Source organism: Nesoenas mayeri (genome assembly GCF_963082525.1).
Source record: "Nesoenas mayeri genome assembly, chromosome: 1".
NCBI lineage: Eukaryota > Metazoa > Chordata > Aves > Columbiformes > Columbidae > Nesoenas > Nesoenas mayeri.
Genome location: NC_137541.1, coordinates 38,366,573 through 38,392,637, shown reverse-complemented (window position 1 = coordinate 38,392,637; position 26,065 = coordinate 38,366,573). Strand labels below are relative to the sequence as shown.

General features: G+C 46.2%; 1 protein-coding gene across 1 annotated transcript in view; it reads left to right on the top strand.

Annotated features, from left to right (window-relative positions):
• The first annotated feature begins 11,753 nt into the window (after nt 1-11,753).
• The window catches only part of CACNG2 (calcium voltage-gated channel auxiliary subunit gamma 2), a 52,552-nt gene continuing 38,240 nt past the window's right edge, over nt 11,754-26,065 (top strand). The window contains exon 1 of the mRNA XM_080354188.1: nt 11,754-12,547. Within this exon, the coding sequence (XP_080210314.1) occupies nt 12,337-12,547 (211 nt within the window). The 5' untranslated portion in view covers nt 11,754-12,336. The remainder of the gene's footprint in view (nt 12,548-26,065) is intronic.

Here is a 26,065-nt window from a genome sequence, read left to right as displayed (position 1 = left end):
CAGGTAACAACACATAAACTTATGCCTAATTGTGCTGCAACATCCTGAATACATCATGTTCATCCATTCAGGGAATGGAAAGAGAACCTGCACCTCACTCAACCAAGCGGAAGTGCCCACTACAATTTTTGCATTGACATTTCACAACAAAAGTTTTGTGATAGGTTCATACAGCAGAAGACCTTCCCAGAATATCAATATTCAACCACAAAAAATAGAAAAATGCAATGTATGTGATGCCAGTGTAAAGCAGATAGAAAACACTCTGTTCATGAATAAAATTACCTACAATAAAAAACCATCTTCAGCTCTGCATGGGAGGAATCTCTTTTCTGTGTTGGTTTCCCTTCTCTGCTTTTGCTAATTTATTTTGAATCCTATGAAGCATCACTTTTCTCTTAATCTAACAATTTTGTGTGGCCATCGTGTGCTATTTCTAGGACTTTGCTTTTGTAATGTTGTGTGGCTTCAGTTTGGGGACTGTGAAACCAGAACTTTTGAAATTCAGGTTGCAGTTGAAGCATCAGGAATAAAATCAGCTTGTAAGGACAGCAGAAGAGAGTATCTAGGAAAGATGTCTTACAGGGTTAAGATAATGCTTTTCAGTGTTATTGTCAGCAGCAAGAGATCAGGCTGCAATGAATGTGGAAATGTTAGATGAGGAAGGAATGCCGCTGGGTTTGGAAACAGATAACAAGTGTGGGTTTCTTGTAACTGAGGTAAATGCAGAGGAAAGGATGCTGCAAGTCTCTGAGTGCAGATGTCTGGGGAGGTAGTAGAGGAGGTAAAGGAACGTTCTTGGACAACATGGTGAAACTGGGTAAGGGCAGGAAGATATTTCTGGTGGGAGCAAAAACAGAATAATGCAGAGTCTGTCCTCTCTGCTTTCTGGACCTATTGAGACCTGGGGATATTTTCCTTAAATAGACTAAATCATTGTTCTTTATGGCCTTCCCAGCTAAGAGTGCCAATAAGGTGGCTTTCCCTCTTCACCAAGACAGACCTGATCACTAGATGCCATTTTGGTCCACAACCATTTTGATATTTGGTTCCTCTACACTGTCCATGCCTCTTGCCTTTTTCCTTCTAACTCTCCCTGCACATGAAGGTCTTATAACTATGCGTCCCCGAAATTCTGCCACACCTCTCATGCTAACAGCCCTTTCCATTATTTTAAGACTGTTTAGATCCTTCCATGTACTTTTCTTTCTGGTGTTATAAGCTGCAGTTAGAAAAAAAAAACTCACTGGTCTTTCTATCCACTACCACACTCTCCTACCTCTCTCTTCTCTATCTGGTACTGGGGTAGAGCCTTGTGCCTTGTTCAGTGGACCAGTTCTGCTGCGAAACTGGACTGGTACAGGAGCGGGAGACCTGTGCCCATGTTGGATGTGTGTCTCTGCGCGGGTGAGAGGCAGACGAGGCAGGCACCCTTTCCTCCTTTTTATCAGACTGTGCTCATTTATTCTACCATCTGTTTTCCCAGTGCCAGAGATGATGCTGGGGATATGTGACTTGGGGCACTCAGGCAGAAACTGGCCTGCACAAGGCCGGCCATGTGTTTGCCTCCTAGCGATGCAGCGGTCAGCAGCAAATTCTTTGCCGCCGCCTCCTCTCAGTATGGGAGAGAGCAAACGTGAGCCGGGTTGTGTAGGAGACACAAAGAGACGAAATATGGGAAGGAGGGCAAGAAGGGGAGAGAGATGGGCTGGGGTGCGTGCGTGAGAACTGTGGGAAGGAAGGACAGACAGACAGATGGGCAGAGTGGGGGAGAAGGAAAGAGGAATGGCTTGTAGAGAGGGAAGGACAAGAACTGGGCAGGGGGAAACAAAGAAATGGATTGACTGAGGGACAGCGGGAGAAAGGCTGTGAAGGAAGGAGAGTCAGGCAGGTGTGGGGTGGAAATAGATGGATTATCTGTGGGAGAGAGATGTGTGTCAGCTAGGTACTACAGTAATAGGCAAGTGGATAACTACAGAGATGGAGATAAAATGTGTGTGTGGTGGTGTCTATGTGCGTGCTTATAGGGGCCTGTGTAAGAGAGAGCTGAGTGAATGACAGTGAGGAAGAAGCACCATAAAGAAAGAGGAGAGAGATAAAGCAGAGGAACAAAAGAGCAAGGCTAGAGGTGAACCGTGGGGAAAAGAGGGGCATGGGAAGGCAAGGCAGCTCTCGGAGTGCAAACAAGAACTGGAACCAGGTAGTGGGGAGGAAGATGATTCATTTGAGAAGGGAGGCTAACAGCACTTGTGTTTGGGGCTGAGGTTTTCTTACTGAGACCTGACAGAGGATGCAGGGCAGAGATCAGAGCACAGTTCTGCATCACTAAACAGAAGCATTTTTGTGTATGCAGAGCTCACTGCCAGTGCACAGAGAGACCCAGTGGGGCTGGGAGTGTAAATGCCACTGTGCTGTGCAGATTGTTTCCTGTGTGCTGAACTGCAATACATACCTGAGCATCTGCAACTTGTGGACTGCCTGTTTCCAGTGTACCTGCTTGACTGCTAGGAGCTGTTTAACATGGCAGCTCAGGCATTTATTTATCCTTTTCTTCTCCCTCCTCTTGCTCTTTTCCTCTGAATGGAAAAGGAGATGTGAAAAAGCAGTGTCCAAATTCACAGGCACCTTCTTAATTCTTCTACTTCATGCTACAGACACCACCTTGCTTTACTGCCTGACTTGACTTCCTCTCCCCTCCCTTTGGCCAATTATTTTCCTTCTGTCCTTTCCTCTGTCTTGTTTTTGTCTCCTTCTTTATCTCCTGCTTCAACTTTCTATCATTTTAAATTTTTTCTCTTCCCTGTACCTCCATCCCCCTTTTTCTGTTGTGTCCTAGACTCCTAGTTTAAATGTCTTCCCTTGTTGCAGCTTATTTCTTCTGGTTGCCCTGTTTCTTCTCTTCTGCTCCTTTTTATCTCTTCCTGTTTCCTCCATATCTTTCTGTCTGTGCCTGTCTGCCTGCTTTTTCTCATTCACTGTCTGTCTTTCTTGAACTGGGTTGTGAATTCTATTGGCATCAGAGTGGGACAAACTGTAAAACCAAGGTTCCCGGAGGGCCAGGTTGTGATCATTTTATTTTTACAATGTCCTTGGATGTGTAAAGGTGTTTGTTTGAGGGGGAGGAGCAGTGCATGTGCTCCATGTGGGAGAAGAGAGAGGAGCACAGGCCAGAACAAATGAAGCTTATAACTAATATAGGTCAGTTGCAGAGTCCCAGTTGTCTGTGAAACAGAGAAGTGGTTTGTGACTTCAGACTGGCTACTAGAAAGATGACAACTGAACAGTTTTATTGAAAAGATGCAAACAACCTAGAAAAGTGTCCTGTGAAATGATGCAGTAGTGATAAGCATGGGAGGAGGACCAGCTCTGTGCAGGGGACTGCTCATCTCCCAGCCACCCCCTTAACCCAGAGAATAACCAGCCTGAAATTCCCTTGAACTGCCTCTGAGCTGTCTCCTCCTGTGCATGGTCCTGTCTCCCTGATATGGAGCGGGGAGCACGGCTGAGCTACACTTCCTTGTGCCCCCTACCATACTTGCTCACTGTGTCAAAGCAAAAAAAAAACCAGAACAAACAAATTAGAGACCACAAAGGAGAACCATACCCCACACCCTTGGAAGATGGGCCAGAGCTTTTGGCCAACCTCTGCTGGGGTCTGTGCTGCCAAGGAGACCCACACAGCCAGAGGAGAGGCATCATCAAGGCCCTGAGCCTGGTCTGGTGGAGCTGGATGAGGCAAGTGTGCTGCTGGGAATTGCATTGCTCTGTGATAGACTCCTCACTTCCCATGATTTGCCACTGTATGAGAAAATGCTGCTTTCATACCGTTCCCAGAAATTTTCACACGTGGTCAGTCACTGCAGCGAAGGACTGAAAGTGGCAAATCCCGATGAGCCCAACATTTGGTGCTGGGATTTCTGATTTAATTTCTAGTAATAATTTTTGTTTTATATGAGGTCAAAGTTAATCTGCTAGGATGACATCAAGGCACGCATCCAGATTTTCAGAGGTATTTGGAGCCTCTACCTCTCTGCAAAATCAATGTGAGATACTGACTGCTCAGCACAACTGAAAATCAGGACAGTTATTCAATGTCTGAACATGGAGTTAGAAGCCTGAATAGACATGTGTGTTTTATTTCTTTTTAAAACAGGCCTCTGTTCCCAAGGCGGAGAATATCACCACTCTATGATTCCTACCTGTGGTACACTCTTCTGTGCATCACCATAATGCTCCAGTCTAGCACCTGACTGGCTTAATGTGATGTGTTTAACCTACTTCCTCTATAGGAATTCACACTGGGGATCCTAAACAATTACAATGGTAATGTAAACCCAAATCCTAGGAATTCATATGATGGCTCTCTGGACACAATGTGCCAGCTGGCTTTCTCTGAAACAGTCTCTAAAGTACACATAGATCTCATGGGATAGTTCCCTATGTGGGACTACAGCAAGAAACCCTTTTCACATTAAAATCAGTAGCCTGTTACTGACATCAGTGGGACCTGGAGATTTTGAATTTTCTAAGATTGCCTACTCACTGTGCTCCTGAATAGGTATTGGAATACATGCTTCTCTTGCTTTGTTCCTCTGAAAAGTTACAGGGACTAAATAACCTATCCCAGAAATGAATCATTTCTCTTGTTTTGTTTAGTATAGAATCATAGAATTGTTTCAGTTGGAAGAGACCCTCAAGATCATTGAGTCCAGCCATAACCTAGTTATAGCACTATGTTCCTTCAAGAGTCTCTTTTAACTCTGATTTATTATAGAACATCAGAAAAATTAAAAGTTCAATATTACTCCCATGATACCCTAAACTATCTGACAGAAGATGAGCCAGTGATGTCTTAAAGAAGACAAAAATGTATATAGCTGACTTGTAGAAGGGTTACCTGCATCAGTACCACCAGGCCCAGGAGAGCAAGTCTGTCCCTGTACAGGATGCCTCAGTGATACCTCTGTGACTGCTGAGGACCAAGCAGCAAAATCTCATGTTTGGGCTGGATTGTGGATTTAAAAGATAATACTGAATAGATGAGGCTGCACAAGATCCTCTTCTCCATTCCTATCTGTGTCCTTTACACTGGAAAAAAATCTGATATTACAGAATATTGATCAGTGTCAACATGAAGCACTCTCACTGTAGGCCTCACCTTTCCCTCAGCATTTAACATTGTACTGATGCTTCCAGGAAGACTGTGTAAACCTTTAGTTCAGGAAAAAAAAAGCAACAACAACAAGGCCTTTCTCTTTCTTGCCTTATTCTTCACAATTCTCCGATTTCTTCTATGTTTACATCAAAACAGTATTTTTTCTTCTTTAAGAACCAAACCACAGCTGCTGCACATTTTCTTACTGGGATTTCATGAACCTATTTGTCAAGAAATGATGACTTTTTTAGTTTGTGGATTCTGAAGTTGACCAGGAGAGACCATCCCATACCATGAGAGGCAAATCAGAAGTGAGAGTCTGTTCTAGTTAGTGGAAGGATGGACAAAGGCTTTATTTACATCAAGATAGTTATTTGTGCCCATATTTCATGCCAAATGGACAGAGATACCCATTGCTTCTCTGATCCATTCTGGAGACCCTTTCCCTCTGCTTTGACCTTAGAGCAGATTCTGATCACAAAACCCATGACATAAACTTTTCAACCAACTTTTCGTTTCCTGGATTATGCTTCCAGGATTGGATGTACATGCATGTTGGTAGGAACTACCTGTGCCTGGTTTTGGATATGAATGGGGAGAAAGATTTCCAGAAAGGATCTGGGGCTACAGCAAAGGAGAAGGAATGTCTGTATGCTTGTGAATAAGTGAGGCTTATATTGGTGTATGGTTTATGAAAGAGTAAGGATGTGTAGAGACGTATTTGTTTATACACAGGGTGGTCCAGCATGAAGGTAGCCTGGGATTATAGATCAAGTGTAGAAAAATGTGTGCTCTGAAGTGGAAAAGTATGAGGGACAGCACTTGAGTGGGTGGGATAGTGCCTCTAGTTTAACATAGTTATGCAGATACATTGGGGTAGACATGCTGGTGGGATGGGGAATGTTCTCATAATGGATTTTTTCTGCCAGTCTTATTCAGTAAATTTGTATCTATATGTGTGCATATATCCTCACTGAAGATACTTTACCAAATACTGGAATTGCAGCTAGAGTGACTTGTTAGCAGCCTGCCCTCTGTTAGAGCTAATGGGTTGCAGGTATTGATTTTTGTTTTCTATTCCTATTGATTAGGAGGCTGCTGTACATACAAATCTCAGCACGGCATGGAAAGAGAAAGAGAGGCAAAACAGTTCACATCCCGGCAATTCATGATGGTGGAAAATTCATCCTGGGAATCACAGTCTTTTCCCACTATTTCTTTCAAATAAAGAAGGAAATCTTTGCCTTTTTGAAGAAATCAACCCATATGACTCATGAGCTGACACTTCTTTTTCTAACCATCTTCAGGTATTAAACATTACAAAGGTTACCATTCAACAGAAGAAAAGGTTGTGTGGGACAAGGGAGTCTTGCATGGAAAGCACAGGAGTTCTGCTTTCAAGACTCAATCTGGAACAAATTTATTTGGTATCCATGAGTACCCAACTGATTTATAACAGCACCCAGATCCCACTAGTATCAGTGCAAATATTTTCCTTTTGGTGGACTTTTCAATTATGTTCTGAATTTTTAGTGCCTCGGTGACTCTGCAAACTAGTGAATGGTACTTTGGAAGATTCTTAAGAGGTTAAATGAACTGTTTGCACAACAGTTAGCTTGGAAGAGGATACAGGTCAGAAACTGAGGGAGGTATGTATTATTGCAGTCTCATACTTGGTCCCTGCTAGGGTTCCACTTCTGTCTAACACAGGAGTTTTTACTGCACTCTCCAGGCAGCATCACAACCACTTTTGCATGGAAACCCTCTCATTTTAATTGTATCTTCTATGCCCCTTCTTTTTTGTTCCTTTCTGCTCACAGTGTTACACTGGAGATGAATCTCCTGTAGTATTTTAGTATTTGATTTTTAAACTGCCCTTTCTATCGGTCCTCAAGTTACAAGAACCTGAAGATAAGGAGAGAGGAGCACTGAGGCTTTTTCCATGTGTATTTATCTCTCTATCTTTATCTCATCTCCATCTCCATCTCTATCTCTACCATTTCCGATTGTGATTCTCTGGCAAAACCACAAATCTTCTTTCCTCACTTTGTTAGTTTGTTAACTTGGTCTAAGAAAACCACCGACATGCAGATATGAGGTGAATAATAATTCTTAAATGCTTTAGGACCCTCAGCTTTGGAGGGTAGTGATGATTGCTCTGATCACCCCCTTTGCTTTACAGATATGTGATTTTTTTTCAACTTTCTCCAGTGAAATCTCTTAAATAATAATTCTTTCTGCATCATATCTCACTCATATCTTCTCTGCCCCGTTGCCTTCCAGTTCTATAAACATCACCCGAACTCCAATTTATTTTTCCTAACATCTCCTCTGCTGGTGTATCTGTCTATTAACACCTCTGGTCTCCCTGCAAATACAGCTGCATCAACTCCATCTCTTTTACATCTCATTAGAGCAGCTCCTTCTGAGGTGGTCTCTCCAGGATGAAGATTCCTAGACACCAGTTTTCATAAACTATCGCTGTCTGATTTTTTTCCTATGGGCTGTAAAGCTTCACTGCAGCACTCCATGCACAAACACTCTATTCAGTGCCATTACCATCCCATGGAGTTGCTTCTGACTTCATGCCCTTCATCTCCCTTCCTGCATCTTTCTCGTGCCCCTTTTTTTCCTACAGCTCTGCCCCTTCTCACCATAAATAGCAGCACTCTTGGTTTGCCATTGGAAGCAGACTTCCTGCAGCTCCCTGTCTCATCAGCTTCTCATTTCAAGTAATTTAAAATGTAATTTAAAATCTCTCTATTTCCTCCAGACTATTAATTTCTCTCTCCTTACTCTTCTATAGATGTCATTCTGTGCTGCGTTATTCAGTAAGATGCGACTGTTGTAAAAACCTGCCATGGTGTTTTTATTGCATATTCTTGTTTCATATCATCATTTTTAATGATTCTTTGTAGGAAAGATGAAATCTCAACACAACATCTACCCACAGCACAAGCAGTCACACAGGACGTTCTGGCATTTGCATTGCCTTTGTTCCATTCTTCTCCTCTGCATTTAGACCTGTAGAGAGATTATTGTGAATGGTCTAAGACTATATAAGTAGGGTAACAGGAAGATTATTATTTCTGGAAATTGGGAAGTGTGAGGTAGGAAGCTGTGTTTAGTCCTGATCCTGAGATGTTCTAAGCCTTCATAGTTCTCACTCCCCTTAGACAGAGATTAAAGAACTCACTACCCTGCAAACGTGGCCTTCTCATGCTGGCAGTTGAGGGACAACATGTTACTGTAGTCACCTGAAACCAAACTTGTCAAAGCTGTAGAAATATGTAATAAAGGCAACAATAAAGAGTTGGTTTGAGGATCTCTGTTTTGGCCCAGCTGCTGTTTCATCCTCTGTATCCTAGTGGATTTGTTAAGTGGAAAGATAAGTCATTCTTGACATTTCAGCACTATTTTTCTTGTTACAGATGAAACCTGTAATTTCTCAGTGTTGGGGTCCCCTGCAAGCCCAAATCCAGAACCTCTGCAGTGATCACTTTCTTACCCTACTAGTCTTGCTAGACTTAGATACTACCAGAAGAAAGTTCCTCAACTCAGAGACAACCTGTCCAGCCCAGCATAGCCTGACCCAAAGCAGCACTGCCATTTGTAGCAGTAAAATCAACACTTAGCCATCTGGGCTACAGAGGTGAGCCCTAAATGTAAAAACATAGCATCATCCCTTCTCTCCCTCTCCTCTTTGAATGACCCTGCTGTGTCAGCATGGGTGAGATTTCAAAGGGCCTGAGACCTTTTTGCCTCCACTCTGGCCAGTTGGCTTGCGTGGCATTACTAGAAGAGCTGTGCTACACTTTTTTGAGCATACAGAGTAACTGAGGAGCCCACTTGCCTAGGAGCTATGAGTTCCACAGTTTTCCAAAGTGCCTTTCCTGTCCACACACGTGATGTTGTTGCCTGATGGATCTGAGTGCCAGAAGAGAGAGTTGAAGTTTTTCCTCTTCAGAGTCTTTCAGGTTCCTGGCCCAGCTTTTCTATCCTGCTTTGAAGAATGAGAAGACTTGAATACTGCGGTGGGGTTGGAGGGGCATGACCACCAATGCAAAAAGAAAATGGTTCAGAGTCCCAATAATTACTTACTCCTCCCTTATCCCTTCTCTCTTCAAGGCTCCTTCATTCTTTCAGCGGAAATGTCTCAGAAGGGAAGGAGAGCTCCTCAAGTGATCTTCACTAGCCTTCCCAGTTAGGAGCCTCACTGAGCCTCTTCCTCACCACAGGACATCCCTGTAGAGCCATAATCTCCCACCAGCTTAGGAATGTTCTCTGCACCTCTCTGCCTCTCAAATTCCTTTGAACCAAGAACAACAGTTCAGAGATCCTGTCCACAGCTGCCATTTTCTGCACTTCTGCAGTAGGCTGTACTCAGAGTGATAAAGGTGTGTTGGGGCCACCTCCCTTGTCCATCTGCATCTCTTTGGCAGCACAGTGAGTGCAGAAAGAGAAGGCCATCTCTTGTGGCAGAGGGCAAGGCCTAGAGTCTCCCAGGTGAGGCTAGAGACTGTGGTTGTTCCCCAACAATGTGTCAGTGGTCTCAGCCTGCACTGTCTCCTACCACTGCTTCCTCTACCCCTTCTCCTGTCTCCCCCAGGGCCTCTCCTGCCTGCTAGTGGGGATCTGCATATGTCTGATGCCAGACACCATAAGTGCTTGCCGGTAAACACCCCTGTCTTGGTCTTAGTGGCCAGGGCAGCCTTGTCTGTGCCCTCCAAACTGGGGAAATTACCAGTGGTCTGTAGGGCAGCCAGTGCCCCCCCTTCTGCTTGCTATAGAGCCCTTCATTTCCAACAGTCCTAGGGGAGATTGTCCTGAAAGGGCAGTTCCAGTCTGCACCCAGAGAAGGAGAAAGGAGGAGAAATAAATGGAGTAATGAAATTGCAATGTGGCTGAAGCCCTTCAACTGGTTCAATTTCCCATCACCCCCTTTCCTCAGCCCTGCTCTCCCACACAGAACGGCAGTGAACCTAAAGCAGCTCTTCTGGTCTCTTTTTCACTGAACAATGAATCCGATCAGAGAGAAACAAAATCGGTAGCATCAAGAATTAGATTCCTTCTTTTCTTTATGATCGTTGCATTAATGAGCAGCTACATGTATAGAACCAGGAGGTGACTAATGTAATTAACCTGGTGTAATGATACTGCTGTGGAAGAGAGAGAGGATTATGACAAACTTAGATGTCAGTATTGCACAATTTTGTATGTGTTCCCGGTACTATCGGGTTGTGTCTGACACAGGAAACTTAAGCAGTGATAGATTTTAGTCTGCATCCATTCAGCTCATGCATTTATCTGTGCAAAACGAGGATATGAAAGGTGGATTTCTTTCCAGGGGCTGGGGAAAGCGGGGGAGGAGGGAAAGGGTTCAGTTTGGTGTTTCCTTTTCTTAACAAAATAATAGTAAGAATAAGAAATTGTCCTTTCTCGTGAAGAATCTTCCCAAAATGTCTGCTTCTTGGAGTAGGTACTGGGATTTTACAGAAAGCTATAAAGACAAAGTCAGAACACAGGGATTCACACAACACTGGTCAGGGGGAGACAGAGGGACAGAAAATGAGCAACACCAAAACATATGCAACTTGCAGCGAACCCGAGAAGAGTGAAGAGCAAACACTTACAAATCATAACAACAGCAAGAATAATAGTAATAAATGCTTATTTTTAAATTACCCTTCCACGTTACGTTTCACCCGTCTGCCGGGGAGAGAAACGGCTGACTGAAGTTTAGCGCGGGTCTAACCGCGGTGTGCGGGTTGCGCTTGCAGCTCTGGGCACGTACGGCGGGGGTGCGAAGGAGGCTGAGCTGTGGGGCGGAGGTCGGGGGGCAAAAACCGAAAAAGCGGGAGAGCCCCAGCTACTCCTTCCTCCGGGCTCCGCGGCAGCCGGCGGCGAGCAGCCCTTCCCGGGGCTGGCAGCGGCGGGCTAAGGCGCAAGGGAGGGGGAGAGGCTGCCCCCTCTCCGCCCCTCCCCGCCTGCCTGCCCGCGCAGAGCGGAGGAGGGCGGCTGCCGCCCGCGGATGCTGGGGCGCGGGCGGCGCGGGCAGGGCGCGCAGCGCGGGCAGGGGAGCTGTCCTTCAGCACCGCGGGCCCGGCGGCGCGCCTCCCGCACCGCCGCCCGCCGAGCCGTCCTGCAGCAGCGGGAGCCCGGCAGCGCCGCTCCCGCCCCGCCGCCCGGGGAGCTGTCCTTCAGCACCACCGGCCGCCGCCGCCGCCGCGGGGGAGCCGTCCAGCGCCGCGCCGCCGCCGCCGCCGCCTTGATGCAGTAGCGGGGCCCGGGAGTCGCCGGGGGCCGCCGCGGGGCAGGGGGTGCCGCAGCCGGGCTCCGCTCCGCGCCCCCCGCCAGTGAGGGGCGCCGCGCCTGTCCCCCTCCCCCGCCCCTTCCCCTCAGGAGCCCCCCTCTCTCCTCGCCCACCTCCGCCGGGAGCGAGCACCGCGGCTGTGCGGAAAAGCCATGGGAGGCAAGACCTCGGCACCTGTTCAGCTGAAATCAAGGGCTTACAGTATACTGGGCAGTCTGGCTTGGTGGTAGGAGCGAGCGAAAGGAAGGAGAAGCAAGCGAGAAAAAGTGAGAGAGGATTGGAGCGACTGCCGCTGCCGGGAAAAAAAAAAAATAAAAACCCAAGGAAGATAACTGGGAAGGAAAAGGATTTTCATGGCGCAGGCTGCAGAGCTAAGCAAGAAGACTGAAGGTTGCATCTCTGCTCTTACAGTCTCTAACTGTCTAGGTCCAGATAATGAGAGATTGTGTTGAGGATGCTGCTGCTGCTCCCCTGTTCACTGTGGAAGCCATCTCCAAATTAGCCATTACATATGGAAACTGGAGACCAGAATTTTAGAAAAAGGGATTAAGGCGTCTCGTTTTGGGGGGGTTTTCTCTTTATTTGTTTGGTTTTTATTGGTTCTTTTCTCTCTCTCTTTTTTTTCTTTTTCCTTTTTCCTTTTTTTATATTTCAACCAGAACGTTTCCGATTTAAAAGGCAAGCCTCTTCCCGTGTGGTCTTTCTAATTTACACTTTTTTCCGTGGGCTTTCTTACCTCCCTTTTTTGATATCTATCTCTCTATATACACCCATTATATTATTAGTTGGAATTATTATTCTTTTATTTTATTAAACACACACACCCCAAGAATCACAAGGCGGTTGGGTATTTGTATAATGAAGAATTATGGGGCTCTTTGACAGAGGTGTTCAGATGCTTTTAACCACCGTTGGTGCTTTCGCTGCCTTCAGCCTGATGACCATAGCTGTGGGGACCGACTACTGGCTTTACTCCAGAGGGGTTTGCAAGACTAAAACTGTCAGTGAGAACGAAACCAGCAAAAAGAACGAGGAAGTCATGACCCATTCTGGATTATGGAGAACGTGCTGCCTGGAAGGTATTTAATTCTGGATCTCCACACCCCCCCCCCTTTCCTCTCCCACCACCCCATGTTTCTCCCCCCCTCCAAATAAATCCCTTCGCATTCCACCATTTTCTCACTTCATTCCTTTCACGAGGGATCGAGAGCAGTGGGCTCAGTTACTCAGGGCACAGAGGCAAGAAGACAGGCAAACATTCTCTGCTCTGTTCCCATCTTCCTTTCTCTTATCTCCCTACCCCCCTTTCCCACCTTCCTCAAAAAATCACTTCCCCCTCCAACTGGAATAACGTGTGAGTTACAAAAACACCAAGAGACCCTTTCAAAAAGCAACTGTGCAGTCTGCCTGTCTTTGGCTTGTTTGTATTGCCTGGGAAAGCAATGCCAAAATGCTGTATTATTGCTGTGCTCCGACTGTAACCGCAGAGTGAAACAATTGCTCTCTTTGCAAATGGCTTATTTGCAAAGACAAGACTGGGAGTGAGGGCTGATGTGGGGAGGGGGTGACTGCAAAGCACTTTGAATGCAATTGTTGGTTCACTTTAGGAAGGAAAAAGAAAGGAATGGGAGCAACCCTATTATGTCCAAAATGCCTCATACAGTAAATCTAATGGTTTCAGTCATCTTGAGCAGAGTTCAGAGTATTTCGTAATGTCTGTAAGAAACCACATCTCACTGGGCTAGGTGCAGAGGGGTCTAGTTGGTGGCTGATTGGTTTGGTTTGGAGCTGGGATTTTTCCCATTTGTTTGTTGTTGGGGGGTGGGTTTTTGTTAAGGGCTTTTTTTAAAGAAAAAAAAAAAAAAAAGGTTTATGGTAAAGACTAAAAATAAACAAGTCTCTGAATGGAAAAGTCAGCCTAAGTCTGATGTGGTAAAACTGAACAGCAACTCAGTGACATGTCTGATGGCAGAAGAGACACCACCGCAACCAACTTCTGGAATCAGACGTTCCTAAGGGAGGGGGAAAGGAAAGAGGGGCCTGTGATTCGCTTTTAAATATGTGTTGCTCAGTACGGCGATTGGTGTACGTGTGGGCTGGGGAGGTGGTCTTCAGCCTATGCTGGAGGGATAGGGACAACTGATGGAAATACGTGGTTTGTGTTACACACGTAGCGAGAGGAGAGAGTGAGAGCACAAGAGCGCATATTACAGCCCATTGTAAAAACCCTGTTTATGAATCAGCTCCCAGCTGGAGGGTGGGCTGCTGGGGGTTTATGGACATCCAGGGATAATGTCTGTGTCTGTCGGTGTCCACCAGAACTGGGTGTGCCTGGAGCTCCCCGATGGGAGAGAACAGGGAGTGGGTACCGCAGAACTGATTTTCTAAGACTGGCACTGGGAGATGGAAGGCAAGGGGGAGGGGGGAATACACTATGTATGTCCTGATGTCTCTCACCAAAGCAAGCTAAAGCTGCTGTTTGGAAATGGTTGTGCCTGTGAAGAAGCATGAATTTCCCCCCCGTTCTTGGTGCAAACGGTTGAGTGATGGCTGGACATGTTTTGAATAGCTAAGTGACTTCATTGAGCGATGGTCTATTTGACGCATACTGCATTTAGTGCCCTTTGTCAACCCAAACTGCTGCCTTTTAACATATCCTGCAGAGGAGCTCTATGCTGAATACTATATGCTGTCTCCACGCCAGAAAATCAATAGCAGTAAATTAATGGGGGATATTTTAAACACACTCGCTCACACACACGCACACATTTCCCCCAAACAGATAAATATATAGACATATATATTAATAAAAAATGAAAAGTCCTCAACACAGCTATTCGTTACAACCAGGGAAGGAGACATCTCCTTAATTAAAAATTAATAAGAGAGGGAAGGAAGAAAAAAAATGAAGCCTAAATGCAAAGCCATGCGGGGAAGGGAGACTGCAGGGAAGAACTCCCTTCCTGAGCTGTGTCCCCAAGCTGGAGGGCGGGGGGAGGCTGGAGTGGAGACAGGAGGTATGAGGACCCCAGTCAGGAGAAGCAGTGAATTCAGATCATGTCTATCTGCCCACAGAGCTGTACCCAGAGGGACGCGGTCTAAAGAGGAGGAGGAACGGGTGGACGAGGTTGGTCATATCGGAGGAGCTTGGGGGTCCTTCTCCTTTACATCTGACAGGACCCCACAGGCACTGTGGAGAAGTGGCTTGCATGGCAAAGAAAAGTGCCAGGATGCTTCCAATTAAAGGCTCCATAGTGTCCCCAGCCCCATGACGCCACGCTGCCAGCTCAGTCCCCCTGCCCTCCCTGTTGATGCTCTCCAGTGGGCTCAACCCACAGCAACTGCACGAGGGTGTGAAATGCAGCCTAAGCATGAGCTGCATGGCCCTGACAGGGTGCTCTCCCTCACCCTCACCATGCCAGGGTTGGGTTGGCCCATTCCTCCAGCCCCTGAATACCAGGCAGAAGTGGCAAGCAGGGTAGGAGGGTGCAATGCAGCACACAGGACATGAGCCCAGCTCTGAGTCCCCAGCCTGAGGGCACAGGTTGCACAAAAACTTGGATGAAGGCTCGAGAGCAAGAGCATCTCATCAGGAGGTAAAACCAGCCCTATGGCCACATGTTGAGCAGGGCCTGGGCACAGGTTTGCCTCATGGGCTGGCATGGCACAGGTCTGGCACTGTCACTGCCAGGATGTCTCCTCTTGTCTTCCTGCAGCCCCACAGCCTGCATGGGCTGGTGGCTGGCACTTTCTTGCTCCGAGGACAGCACAGCCAAAAATCCCCACCAGCCCTGGATGGCAGGCCTCTTACTGTCACGTCTGATCTGCTTGTGGGAGGGTTATCTTCTTTCTCAGCAGAAGGAATCAGAAAGTTGTCCCTGGTTGACTCGCTTTTCCTGGTGAAAGCTGCCTGCTGGCGAGCGGGAGGGAGAAGGATGCAGCAAAGCCTCCTTTCCCCCACAATGCAGAGGGTGAGCAAATTTGTGTCAGGAAGGGCTTGGTACCAGGAGGCTGTAAAAAGGGCAAAACCCTTGGAGTCTGCTTACACCCTATCCACAGCATGGCAAAGGCACCTGACAAAAGGTGTGGGACAGAGATGCTTCTGCTGCCTGGGGTGGGTGTCAGGGTAGGTCCATAGAGTGAGGGGAGATAGTGAAGAGAAGAGCAGGAGGATTTTTAACAGGCAAATAACCAAGAAAGGAGCCCAATCTGCCTCCTGCTACTGGTGGGAAGCCTCTGACGAGGTCGTCTTCCTTTTGGGGGACGTGGGGGAATGCTAGCATTAGTCAACATTGTAGGCTATGAGAGATGGTGGACTCCTTGTATTCACAGTATTATGCTAAATTGTCTTTCCTCTTCATGGACAAGATATCCAGTAGCAAAAACAGATGTGTGATGTCGCAGGCTGTACACACAGATACACTGCGGTCAAAACTGCAAGTTCCTTTACGACAATTTGGTCCCCAGGCTTTCAGTTTTCGGGTTCCCCTCCCTCCAGTCATTCTGTTCTCCATAGTGAACTTTCAGTCAGCATTTTCAGATCCTTGTATTGCTCCAGAGAGGAGTGTCATTTGGGGTGTCCCTCCTCTATTGAGATGTCTTTCCCCCTTTTTTGTGTCCTAGAGTGAGCCCTTGTTCCACCCTGGGGCTAAAGGAGAAAGGTGGTGTCATTTTACCTTACTGCAGATCACACTTCTGATTTTTTTCCTCATCTTCTTCGAGATAATCCTTTCTCACTCTTTGGGGTTGCTCAATTGTGTCTCCAGGCCATTTGAAAATCTTTACCCTTCAAGAAAAATTGCCTTTCTCAGTCCTTTAACTGTGTGGGCACAAAACACACACATACACCAAGGAACTGAGATCTGCAAGCTCATGCCACACATGGATACTGCACCTCTCACAACTTCGAAATGGCTGCAGATCTTCCAGCCTAATTCCTTCTTGGCACTGAATGCTTTAAAACCACTTTTTATTATGAGCGATGCCTTGTCTAATTCTTTCATTAGCTCCTGTAGATCTCCTACAGGATCTCAAAAAGTGAGCGACGATGCCTTATCAGGGTCTTATGAAGCAAGGAAATGAAACGTATTTTGTATCTGTAGGTTATTGGTTTTGTCATGTTGTCATTATTATTAGGAAAGGAATAGGTCTGGGAGGCTTTTATACTGAGAAGGAGGGAGAGAAGAGTCCAGGGCAGGCAGGCATGAGTGATGCGCATGGGGTTAGACATCCCTGTAGATCTGACCGGTGTGAAGGCAAGTAATTGAATGGATGTTGGTGCAGAAAATAATTCCTGCCTAGAGACCCTTCCCAAGGAAAATTAATGAGCTGATCCGTTCCTTTTCCAGCTTGTTATATCCGAACAGCACATGAGAGTTAAGCGCAGTTTCAGTGTTTGCAAAAATGAAGAGCTGACAGCAAAGGGAGGCAGGGCACAGGCAGTGGACAAGCTTCTGCCAGGCAATTCTGGCGCTGTGTTGCTTCCTTGCACTGGCTTATCCCACTGCTGTTTGCTCCTGGGCCACCTCTTCCTTTTCTCACCCATCTTATGAGTGTTTTTTTTTTTTCTTATCTTCCCTCACACCTTTCCTAATTTCCTTTCTGTTACTCTTCATTTCTGTCAGCATCCCTAGTTTTGTGCTGCAGAAATGCCTGCCGTCCCACTTCCAGGGATCCACAAATCTGCCAGGGTTCTTTCCCCTGGATCTTACTGGGGCTTCCAGGGGCTTTTCTGAACATGCAGTGAAAATAGCAGTAGATTAAGTCAGGCTCTCCATGTCTTCGCGGATCAGGACCAGGAGCAGCCTAGCACAGCCCTGAGGTGCAGCAGGAGGCAATGGACCAGCACATAGTTGATTGCTGCTGGCATTGCATTTGCTGGGGAGGAGGAGAATGCAGAGCTGGACAGGCCTTGGATGAAGAAGACAAAGGATTTTTAAAAGTGGGATGGCAGATGGCAAGGGAGTATTACTCGGGATCCCAGACTTGGGTGGGTTTGGTTCTCCTCTCAGCTTAAATTCACACCTGACTGTAAGTCACCGACAAGCTAAAGATTTGAGAGGCTGAGACCTGCAAACTCAGTTCTTTTGTAAGATTTGACAAAGAAATGCTGTTCCTCACCAATGAGTTGCTAGAACTGATTTTTAAATTGCTTTTAAATTATGAATCTTCCTACAGACAGAGAAAGAGGAACGGGTTAATATTGTCCTGAAATGCACCAGAAATTGCCTTGCTGAAGAGAGTGAGAGAGAAATGCAGTGGGAGGGACATGGAGATGCAGTGTGGCAGCAGTAATGTATAAAGAAATTACACAGAGATAGAACAAATGTCTCTTTGCCAGGGAGACCAGGAGCTATTCCTATCTGATGTTTCCCTTTTAACCCATCCCCTTCCCCACCCTGTCCTCGGAGCTCCCGTCTCACTTCGCTACGTTTTGGTATGATCTAAGCAAGAGTTTTGGGGGAGGAGGACTGCTGAGGTTTGCCAGCAGAATCTCCATATTTGTTTAATTTAAAAGCAGTAGGCGAGGAGGTTGCCGGGGGTGGGGGGTGGGGAGGGGAGCAGGGAACATTTCAGGCTCTCAGATGGCTCTGCCCCCTGCCCCTGTTTTAAGAGTGGATTCCCAATCAAGCATAGCTGGTTTATCCCAGGGGGAGCCCTCGCTGCTCCATTCTGTGCTGCTTCTCCCTTCCATATTGCACTCGTTGTCAGGGGATGTGCTGATGCCTTGCACGGGCATGAAACCTCCTTTGCAGGGGCTCTGGGGGAGGGAAGGGGGCTGCTGCCAGGGGGAATGGGATAGCAGCAGGGATCTCGCTCCCTGTCCTCCCCCCGCAGCCCCCATCCCGGGGTGACAGCTACCCAGCAGGGGAAACACAGCACAGAACACTTCAGGGATATGCAGAACGTGTTGTAAATAAAATACATCTAAAAGTTATTTTTCCTTTGCCTGTATGACCCCAGCTTTTTCCTCGTCCTCCATCTTTGACTCATTCTATCCATCTCCATTTTAATTTGTTCTCGTTTCCCTCCCCTGTTTTTCCTCTTTATTTTTCTCTTTCATCTTCATGTCTCTTCTGTGCTTTCTCTCAAAAGCAGCTTCTCCTTCATTATTTCTCCCTGTTTCTCTCTGAGTTCTCTGAGGCCCACCCCCTTGCTCTTTTCTCAGTTATATTATCTTGTCCTTGCTCTCTTTTGTCCCCTTTACTCCTGCCATCTCATCTGCCTGTCCTCTTTCCTCTTCTCTGTGCTATCATTTCCCCTGGCTTTCCCTCACCTCACATACAGTCACTCCCCACAGCTGAAGGACCCCATTCTTTTGGAGCTACATTGCCTCTGTGTTCTAAAGCAACCCTTTTCCAATCCCCATCCAGCTCTCCCCTTCCTCATTTGTCTGGCCAGTGTCACCCCTCATTCCAAGCAGTGTATGACACTGGTTGCTATTGCCGTCTTCTCTTGCCCCCAGGGTGGTTTGGCTACCTCTGAGGGGGGTGAGACCCAGGCCCCATTTTCATCTCCCCCATAGCTTGTTGCCTGTGGTCAAGCCAACATCCCTCCACTTTGCTGCCTCTAATCTCCTGTGGCTGGAGGGCTCACTGGCAGCTCAGCTGATGAGATGGCTCATCTGCATGCAGCCAGCAACTGGGCTGGAAGTAGCTCACGGCAGCCCTAAATACCCTCCCTGGCAACCCTCAGACATGGATCAGGCCAGCATCCAAATGGAAAATAAGGGTCTCTGCAGCCGTAACCCTGGGGCAGTTGTTGTGCACTACAGTGAAGGATCTCTGGTTGTCACAAAAAAGTGTCTCACCAAGCAGCCGTCCTTTACAAGCTGTTTACAGGAGGATGATTTTATCTGAGATTCTCAGGAATGCCTCAGGGGGTGAGATGAATGGGACTGGGGTCTCCAAGCCCGGTGAGTCTTGATGATCAGCTGCACAAATCTCAGTCAGTCAGGTCAGAGGGTTCCACTGGCTCATGAGAGAAGGGGAATGGTGGCTTGTGAAGGGCTCTACATGAACCACAGCAGCTCAGTGGATGGGAGAGAGTTTCAAGCTGAGAGAGTTTGGGTTGTTCAGCCTGGAGAAAAGAAAGGTCTGGGGAGACCTTGTTGCAGCCTTTTAGTATTTAAAAGGGGCTTGTAAGAAAGATGAGGACAGACGTTTTAGCAGGATCTGTTATGACAGGACAAGAGGTAATGGTTTTAAACTAAAAGAGAGGAGATTCAGGCTGGACATGAGTAAGAAATTTTTTACAGTCAAGGTGGTGAGACACTAGCACAGGTTGCCCAGAGAGGTGGTAGATGCCCCATCCCTGGAAACACTCAAGTCTGGGCTGGATGGGGCTCTGAGCAACCTGATCTAGTTGAAGATGCCTCTGCTCATTGCAGAGGGCTGGACTAGATGACCTTTGAAGGTCCCTTCCAACCCAAACTCTTCTATGATTCTGTGAAATCCCCAAGCATAAGGAGTAGAACAGAGGGGATAGCAGAGAGTGCAGGAGCAAGGGCCATCTGAGCCGGGGATCTGCAAAATCAGAAGAGCATTCATAAAAAGGGGATAGGGACAAAGAGGAATAGAAAAGACTGTGTGTATTAAGGCAGCCTGCAAGACTAGATGTGTTAGCCTGGAAAAGGAGGTGAACAAGAGGGAAAGCGATTGTATTGTATTGAATAATGAATGGGCTAGAGAAGATGGATCAGTAGCTCTTGATTTCCCCATTTTGTAACACACAGACAAGAGGACCTGACGTGAGTCACCGGAGACCCAGTTAAAGCTTTCTCATTTGATGCGTATCAGTGCTGTGGAGCTCATTGCCACCGGAGCTCCTGTGGCCAAGATTTTAACAACATTTAGCAAGCAAGTGGGCATTTACGACACAGTTCACGAAAATTAAGCATCCTCCTAATGGATGTGAACAGCATTTTGGGTGCTTTGTAATTCAGCAATTAAGCCAGTCGCCATAAAAACTAGGATAACGTTTCACGAGGGCAGTCTATCCCCTTTCTGACTGCCATGTGGTTCTTGCCTCTTCCTTGAAACATTTGTCAGGGATTAAACGGAGCTCAGATTTACTTAGTCTGGCATTTCTTTTGTTTCTAGATGTTATGCTATGCGGTTGCAATATAAGATGCAAAGTAGGTCCTGTGTTTCTGCTAGTGTCAAAGACTGCCCTAATTTGACAAATTAGCAGCAAGTTTAGGTATTTCTATCATATTTTGCTAGGAAGGATCTGGGATAGAGAGCAATTAAGAGCACATGGAATTAAGTGGAGTCCTTTTTCTTCACACCCTAGGGCATAAAGTAAGTAGTTAGCAATGAAGGTGCTATATATGCGCGAAGAATTATTATTGTTGAAGTCCCTGCTTCCCAGAAAGCAATAGGCTGTGGGTCTCTTTGATGCCATCATGACTAAATTAGAAACGAGGTTGTGTCTTTTCTCTTGTATCTGTGGAAATTATTACTGAACTGGCATTTGATGACATACAATTCCGTAGTGTTTCTCTACCCAAGAGATGAAGGCCCGATTCTCCCCTTGTTTGCACTGATGCAGCCTCCCTTGGCTCGGATGGAGACACGGTGCTTACACTGTCCATATGGGCAAAGGGAAAATGAGGCAGAAGAAGGGCTCGGAGTGCTTTAAACAGCCGTGGTCCCAAGGTCACCGTGTGTCCCTGCTTTGCCAATGCCGTACCCAACAAACCGGGGGCTAAATTACCTTCCAGTGTGAGTGGGTGCGACAGCCTCAAAGTTAATTATATTCTGCCCTTATTTATGCCAGCTGTTCACCCAGTGCAGTAGTTCCCTTTATTTTTTTTGTAACTATTTGCATTTTCATCATCTTTCACCTTCATCAAAAAAATTCAACGTGGCCACGCTCCCTGTGAAGCTAAGATCCCCCTACAGACTCCTCACATTGGATTGGTGAAGGTGTAAAATGGCAGAGGTGACCATGAACCCCTTTCTCTTTTTCTTCTTTATGCATTTCTTTCTTTCATTGAATCTCTTTTATTTACTGACAACTTTCTGTCTCCCAGCCCCACTTATTCTTTTTGTGTTATAGAAAAGCTTTCCCATAAAATTCCAAACTACACAATCAGAGTTTTCATAACAAACCCTGCAGGATACGTGAAATCCACTTGTGTTTCTGTGTCACAGGCTGCTGGAGTTTTTATACTAGCTTCCCATCAAATCTATAACTCCCTAGAGAAGCATATGGACTTTATCCTGCACCTCCTATTCCCCCAGAGCATATACTCCTACCTGCTAGCTTTGAAAAACAGAAAATTAGGAGGATATACAAAAACTTGAGAATGCAATGCTGTCCAATCCATGGGTAGGAATTTTTCTGATGTGTGTTTTTGCTAGGAGCAGAACAACTATAAATTTCTGATTTAGCTTGTTGTATAAAGTATACATTCTGTCAAATAAAAAATAACACTATCCACCTCCATCAGTTTTCATTCTCCCGAACATGATTTTTTTTTAGTGTCTGTTTTATTTTTCTCCTCCCACTGCTTCATAACTACATTTCATTCTTAAATTTGCTATCGCTCAGAGAACATCTCTCTTTCCTCAGGTCTTGTTTATACCACCAGTGTAGCTGCAGTGTGATGGATCACACTTGAACAGTGAATATTTCCCAGGTTTATGGTCATGTTCATTCAGTATCATAGACCAAGTACTGTCAATTAAACCACTTTTGATCCAGCCATATTTGTTGACTCCTGCAACCTATGACCTGTCCAATGTGACTAGTAAATTTCTGAGAATTTGTTCCTGGATCTTTATTTCCACCTGAAAATATTGCCTAATACTTTTCTTTCTTAGTTTCAATTTTTCTTCACTCTTGTTTTCATTTTTTTTTCCACTCTGTCCACCAGTCCCTTTCAGAATTCACTGTTTTTTCTTTTCCTCCCTTTTTCTCCACTTCATCTCTCATGCCTACAATTTTCTCTCCCAGCCTTCAGCCCCAATGACATTTCTTCTCTTTCCTTTACATTTCTAGCCCTCAGTCCTACTGTGTAGCAACCACCCCTCTTGATCTCATGCTATACAGCCTCTATGGAGAGGTGGTGGAAAAGGGTGGACAACTGTGTTCATCTGCATGCACATGTATGCTTATGTGTGCATCTCCTTTCAGATTCGATCGGTATGAAAGCTTGGTGGTTGAGATGAAGTGGCGTGGCTCTGACTTTTGCCTTTCAGATAGACATGAGGATACATTTCTAAATGCAGATGCCCCCCAGAATTGCCTTCAGAGTACAGGGTCTCAACAGATCAATCATGAAGAATTTCTGCTGCCTCCTTTGAGATTCAAGCATTATCCTTTCCTTAGGCTGAGGGTCACGGTTTTTTGAAGGGCAGAGGCAGAATCATGAAAGACAACATTTTTCTTTTGCTCATTTTTGAGTGAGGGAGTGAATGAACTGTGATAAATATTTTTTCTGTATATAACTAGAGCTGTCTCAAAGAAGTGGCAGAGGAAACAGATGGCAGAGGCCCTTTGTAGGCAGCTGCTGTTGTCTCTTAAGGTGTCACCATCACAAGAAAAGTGGTTGTAATTGGGGAGCTTCAAGATCAGCAGCGCCTGAAAGGACACGAGCAGAAAAGAATGTCATCCTGTGTGAAGGGAGGGGGCAGTGAGACAGAAATCAGATATTTGGAGACTAAGGAATGATGCTTAAAGGTGAAATAAAGTACAGGCAATAGGATGAAGCAACTATGAAGTTTTACTGAATGGCATGACCACAGAATGGATGGCTTCTCTGTGTTTGAGAGTTCATACTCGGCCATAGACACTGGGAACATTGTAGGCAGGGTGAAGAGCTGGTTTAGAGTATTTTGGGGACAGCAAGAGGGGCTAATGTCCAGTGGAAACAACTGAAACAACTGTGGAAATACAGCCATGGGAGAGGAAAGGTCTGGGAACTGCTATCTCCAGGCTCCTCTTTCCCCAAACTTGCTTCAGAGCACCCCTGCAGTGTGTGTGTTTGGGATGAGGGATGCTACAGAACGGTGAAGAATCCTGTGTCCCAAATATTCCTCAAGCAATTTGCCTGCCTGAAGCCATGTCATCTCAGTGTACCCAGCCCAAAGAGAAGTTGTAAGTTGACCTGTAAAACAACAGAAATGGAGACATGTAGCTGCTCCCTCAAGAAATAACCAGGCTTCGGTTCCTTCCTCACTTGTAGGCTGGAAGGGATTGCACAGTGGGCTAGACCCCTAAGTCTTGCAGTCATGGAGTTCTTCAAATCTCTCCTGCTCCCCTTGAGTCTCCAAAAGTAGGAGTCATATACTCCTTTCAAGGAAGAGAAAATTCACAGAAAAGTTCAATAGGAGGTTTGGGAGGAAAACAGGGAGACTGAGAGTCTGTCATGAAGTGCAAGGGCTTGGGGTAACAGAGCAACTGTGAATATGCTTGGCATTGGAGACTAGTTGGGGCTAAACATTGCACAGTGTCCTCTAGCTGGGACACCTCCTTTGCAATTCTACTCAAGCACCTCATAGTCTCAAAGGAAACAACTACCCAGAGCAGAGCAGAGCAATGGGGCTATTTTGCTGTTGGAAAAGGGAGTAACCAAGAAACTAATATGTCTACTCTGCTGAGTAAATTGCAATGCAAACAGCAGCACAGCACACAGGAAAAGCATAGGATTGACAATTTTCCTAAATTTCAGGTGACTGCCTAATCATTGCACCACTCCTCCCCAATCATCGCTCCACTCTTCCCCTCCTCAGTCATCACTTTGTCCATGTGTTTGCAGGAAAGTATAACTCAGAAAGGACAAGAACATCTTTCCAGGAATTAATTCCATGGGCTGTCTACGATCACAGGAGAAAGGTGTTTTTCTGTGTGCTGCATCATTACAGCTTGGCCCACATTTATAGGAATAGTGAGGGGAAAAGCACTCAGAGCAAAGCAAGACCATGAGAAGGAGCACTGTGAGGATGTAAAGGCATCAGGGCAAGGGATCTTCTGCAGAAAATGAGGACATGGATTGTTCATGGTTGTAGACTGACACAGCTGTGGAGGAAAGAATCTCTGTGTGCCGGAAACAGAGGGAAGGTTGGGGATGGAAGTATTTGTGGCAGCTGGAAAGCAAAGCTGGACAGAAGGAAACTCTAGGCAAGCGAGAACCCAGGACTTGGCTACAGCATGGCATGGGGAGGCGGTAATAGCAATGCAGTGGGAGTGCTGGGAGGAGATAATTGAGAAATGTGGTCTGAAAGAGGAGGGTGAGTCAGGAGAAACCCTGCAACTCAAAGGCAGGAGAGACTTGAATTGCTGAGAGAAGCAGGAATATCAGCTGGAGCTGATTGATATAGAAAGAAACCTCCTCATCCATCTCCTCTGCCTTGTAGAATGGGACATTTTCTGCCATCTGATGCCAGCATCTTCCACCCCCTAAAGGCCTTTCCTCCCTCTCCCCCTCTGCCTGCCTCAGCATAACAGAAAGAAAGGTTTAAGCACACATAGAGAGGACAGGATCAACCACATCAACCAACCATGGACCTGCACCAATTTGGAAAGTGTGACCATGGTTGCCAGCTCCATGCGGTAAAGTCTGACCAAAGAAAGCTGGAGAGAGGAAGAATCAAAGAAGCTGGAGTGGAAAAATTTTATCCCAACTTGTTGACACCAATAAATTTATCTATGTAGGCAACTTAATGCGGACATGGTCACCTCCTACACTGAGGGTCTTTGCTCATCTCACAGCTGAAAGCACATGAATTTGTTCATCTTCTGGAGGCCTGGGGTACAGTTTTCCTGAGGGAGAACTCATGGTTTGGCCAGATTATGTTTGGTAAAGCAAGGGAACCAAAACTTAATGTTCTTCCCTGGCTAATGCTCTTCAGCAGAGGTTTTTTTGAGTATTTAATCTTTTATTCCCACTGTGCCATTGCAGCTGCACTAAAATTCTTCATGTAGGGTGGAAACACCCTTATGCTAGACACTGTGCACGTACAAAAGCTGTTGTCCTTACGTCAAAGAAGTGACAATCTAAGATGACAAATGACATATGAAAGGCAGCAAAGCAGAAGACAGCAAACGTGTAGAACTTGTTTCTGCATTGTTGCTTTTGACATCAGTGAGAGGATATTACACCTAGAATCGACATCACCTCCTTCTCCAGAGCAGAATGCAGAACAGGGCACGCCTGCCCAGCCACCAGGCAGTGCCAGAAGGAGATACCTGAATAACTCCAAGCAAGATAGCTTAGGTATTTCAAGCCCTAATGGCTACTCAAGCATGGTGCTCTGCACAGATAAATTAGCAGCGTGTCTGGGAGCTGTCAGGATGCAGCGCTTACTCAGGTATGCTGCTTCCAAGACCCATGCAAGGTCACATTACATTGTGCCATGGAGACTTATAGTAAAAGCCTGTCTCAGCTCTCAATCCAAATATAATCCCCATATCCCCAAACGGTCATGCCTGTGTGGCTGGAGCCTTTTTACCCCGTATTTGGCAAACACAGGTTGTTCGGAAGGAATGATTGATCACATCTCATTTCGATTGCTGTGAGAGGGGTGCCATACTCTTTGGGGCTTCACAGGGGAGTTTGGCCTCAGATGTTTCTCTGAATGCTTGAGAAA